The sequence below is a fragment of the Gavialis gangeticus genome, unplaced genomic scaffold (assembly GCF_001723915.1).
Source record: "Gavialis gangeticus isolate Ggan-Ray unplaced genomic scaffold, GavGan_comp1, whole genome shotgun sequence".
Taxonomy (NCBI): domain Eukaryota; kingdom Metazoa; phylum Chordata; order Crocodylia; family Gavialidae; genus Gavialis; species Gavialis gangeticus.
In genome coordinates, this window is record NW_017728992.1 from 161931278 (window position 1) to 161934873 (window position 3596).

The window sequence follows — 3596 nt, forward strand, 5'->3', positions numbered from 1 at the left end:
AGAGTGGATTTAACCAGTCTACCAGTTTGAGTCAAGCAATTTGACTAGAACATTTCTCAGTACATATTAATTAGTTTAAGTGGGGCATCACAGGCAAGAAAACAGGAATGGGTTTTAGCTATAAATCTAATTCTTTACCCAATATTTTTAACCTTGGTAATTAGGTTGCACATCTAAAAATACTTGCAAATCAAGTCCTTGGGATACAAGAAAAAGTTAAAAATATTTTTTTCAAATCTAGAAACTAGAAGAGCACTTTAAAAGTCACTGCTTGGGACTACTTCATTTGGATGGTAGTACTGTCCAAACAGGGTGAATTGGCAACACCCAGATGAACCACACTTTAACTGGTTAAAATAATTTTAATACTATATAGTAATGATCTAAAAGATCTTTTATTATTCTGATAGACTGTATCAACTACAGTTCTGCTTTTTGTAACTTGAGGGATACTTACAGGCTTCAAGCCATGCACAAAGTAGTAAGTATTCAACATTTTTTTGCTTCCTGCATTATAGTTCAGTCAGTCATCTTTGACTGTTCATACCTCCTTCTCAAATGGCATTTTATGCTTCAAGAACTAATTGTCAGACTGCAAAATATTTCTATTTGCTAGAAAACTTTCTGGCGGGATTTAGGAATATTTCAAACTGCTGGTCCCAAGCTTAATCTATGCTTCTGCACAGGTTAGCATCATAGACTTATTCCACGCCCCAGAGAAACTGTTCCTTCCTAACAGTAAGAAATACCAAAATATGAACTATTTAATTTCCATTTCTTATGGAGATTTCAACACCACCTCCCATTGAGAAAGTTGTTTTTAGTTTTACATCTGTTTAAAGCTTGGCAGCACCAATTTCATATGGACTTGAAGAGTTATCCTTCTACAAAATGTCAAAACAGATTAAGCTTTCTGAGTGTGCCAATCACCATGGAAGTTAGGCCCAAAATACAAGCAGAAACTTGGCATCATCCTTGTTCTCATTTACACCTTAGTAAATCTGTATTCTGTACATCTCCATTTCTTTATGAGAATCATCACTTCCATTTCATGTAATTATTCTAAGGCAGACAAGACTTATTTCAGAATGTCATTATGGTCACTGGTATCAAAACTCAGAAAGGGTGCACACCACACCTTTGAATGGCAGATCACAGAACAAGGAGCAATGGTTTCATGCTGCAGCAAGGGAAGTTTAGGTTGGATATCAGGAAAAACTCTCTCTTGGAGAACAGTAAAACACTGGAGCAGGTTACCCATAGAGGTGGTGGAATCTCCAACCTTGGAGGTTTTTAGGACCCCGCTAGACAAAGCCTTGGCTGGGATGATCTAGTTGGGGACAGTCCTGTTTTGAGAAGGGGGTTGGATTAGATGACCTCCTGAGGTCCCTTCCAACCCCAACTGTCTATGATTCTATGATGTACTTTAACCAATACTTGCATATACTGCAGACTTTTGTGAAAGTCAGGTATGCTCTAGTCCTGTAAAGAACGAGGATAATACTAGTAAAGTCCATGGTCTACATGGCTGTTGCTGTCAGCAGTAGAATCTATTTCAGCACACAACAGGAAGACAAACACCCAGTAAGCAATGGTGAACTTGTAGGAGTGTCCTATTGCATATTTGAAAAGTCCTGCCCACCCCTTTGACTCCCTCCCCACCCCCCAATTAGTTTAAAACCCAAGCATTTTTCAATTACCATTCAACAAGCCACACTATGTTCTGTAAGCTACAAGACTAGTTTAACTCTCAGGCTACCTTTACTATAGTTTACCACTAAAGAACTATTAACTGCAAGAGGGAATCAGCAGTACTGCCACTGCCTCCTCCTGCAGAGGATTTTCTGCATGGCTGAGTCATAACTAACATTACATCATCTAAGCCAGGGAGGGGCACAATTTCCATAGTGTGAATTACCTCTTACAAGCAACACAGTATATTAAGATGCCAGAAACGAACTAAGTTGTGGACAACACAGTTCTTGGAGAAACCACACCCAAAGCTTTTATGAACACAGTCATTATCTGTGAATGAACCCATATGTGCTTATTCACAAATATACATCCTACAATAAAGCAACCTATGAATTTTTAGAGTTTATGTACATTTAAGATTTGACAAGGTTAGTAGATGTCCATGAGAACTAGTTACCAAATAAATTAAGGGGAAGAGGAAAAAGTCATCCACTTGTCTTAGTTTTTTTTTTTTTTTAAATGGTATAGATAAAGATTAAAGACTTGATATCACAGGCCTCAATTTTCAGCTTATATTAAATGTAGGTTTAATGGGGTTAATATCATTTACCCTGCAATATTAAATCAATAGTTTACAGTTCTGTTAGTTCTCACCAGCACATCATTGCAGATGTCCCTTAGCTCAGTCTCAATTTTCTCTCTGTATTCTCGGGCCATCTGCTGCTTTTTCTCAGCACCTTCCGTTTTTTGTTCAATACTTGAGACTACTCTCCAAGATGACCTACGGGCTCCTACAACATTTTTGTAAGCAACAGAGAGAAGATTCCTCTCCTCATTGGACAACTCAGCTCCTTGCTCAGTCACAGACTTCATGCAGCTTGCCATGTCATCATATCTCTCAGCCTGCTCAGCCAGTTTGGCCTTCTGCACCAGCTCATTTTTATCCATGCTGATTTTTCTGAGAAGGAAAAATAGGAAGGCATTATTCAAACATTTATCAAGGACAAAGACATTTTTAGCCTCATATCTAAATCAAGGATTTCTCTAGAGTAGTTTTAAGTTGTAATATTTCTAATTGTCAGCTTTTAGGGATTCTCAATATTCTCTGTCATGACTTGAAGACTTTGATTTGCTTGTTTCTAAAAAATTCAGACTATTAATTGATGCTTCTAGTCTTTATTGTTGCAGAGATCACTTTAAAAATGCTGAAGGCACACCTTTTCTGTGCTCTACATAATTCAGATTGTTTCCTCCCCCTCAATCAGTCTTAGTTCTCTACAGCCTTCTCCCAAGCCACATCATGAAGCTTGTCCATTTCATCATGCCAATGATTAAAGAGCTGGGGAAAGCAATTTTGTGCTGCTCCATGGGCCAAACAAAAAGGCTGGAGGAACAGCCTTCTCTCTCATGCTATAAAGCTCTAAAGATTTTTTTTTAAAGGTTGTTAACTACTTTGAATGTAGTGGTTTCATTCATACTAAGGATCCTGCCCTTCTAGGAATGTTAACTCTTTCCCTAGAGGATCAGTGGGACAAGCTTCTCATCCAAGTTGTGCTTCTCAGCTTCAGTAGTGAAAGCTTGGTGGACAAAGTTAGTATTACCTCTGTCTGTACAGCCCCACTAAAATGCAGCCTAACGCATCAGAAACATCTTTTGCTGGCAAAAATGACAACCGAGGGATCAAAGATTTCTTAGGGTGACTGCCTTTTCTTGGGCCAACGAGGCAGTTGGGATAAAGCTGGACAAGCTTTTAAAAGCAAGTCATCCTTCCTCAGGTCTCCTTAAGGATCTGCACCCCAACAGGGCTTTTCAGCACTTGGGAACCAACCTGACTCTTGTTCATGTCAGGAAAGATCAGAGGCCAACCCCCTCCTCCCACCTATTTCATCAACCCCTAGTGA

General features: G+C 39.0%; 1 protein-coding gene across 1 annotated transcript in view; it reads right to left on the bottom strand.

Annotated features, from left to right (window-relative positions):
• YWHAZ (tyrosine 3-monooxygenase/tryptophan 5-monooxygenase activation protein zeta) overlaps positions 1-2685 on the bottom strand; it is a 29620-nt gene extending 26935 nt beyond the window's left edge. Inside the window, exon 1 of the mRNA XM_019528020.1 lies at positions 2350-2685. Coding sequence (XP_019383565.1) covers positions 2350-2643 — 294 coding nt within the window. The 5' untranslated portion in view covers positions 2644-2685. The remainder of the gene's footprint in view (positions 1-2349) is intronic.
• Between the last annotated feature and the right edge of the window lie 911 nt (positions 2686-3596).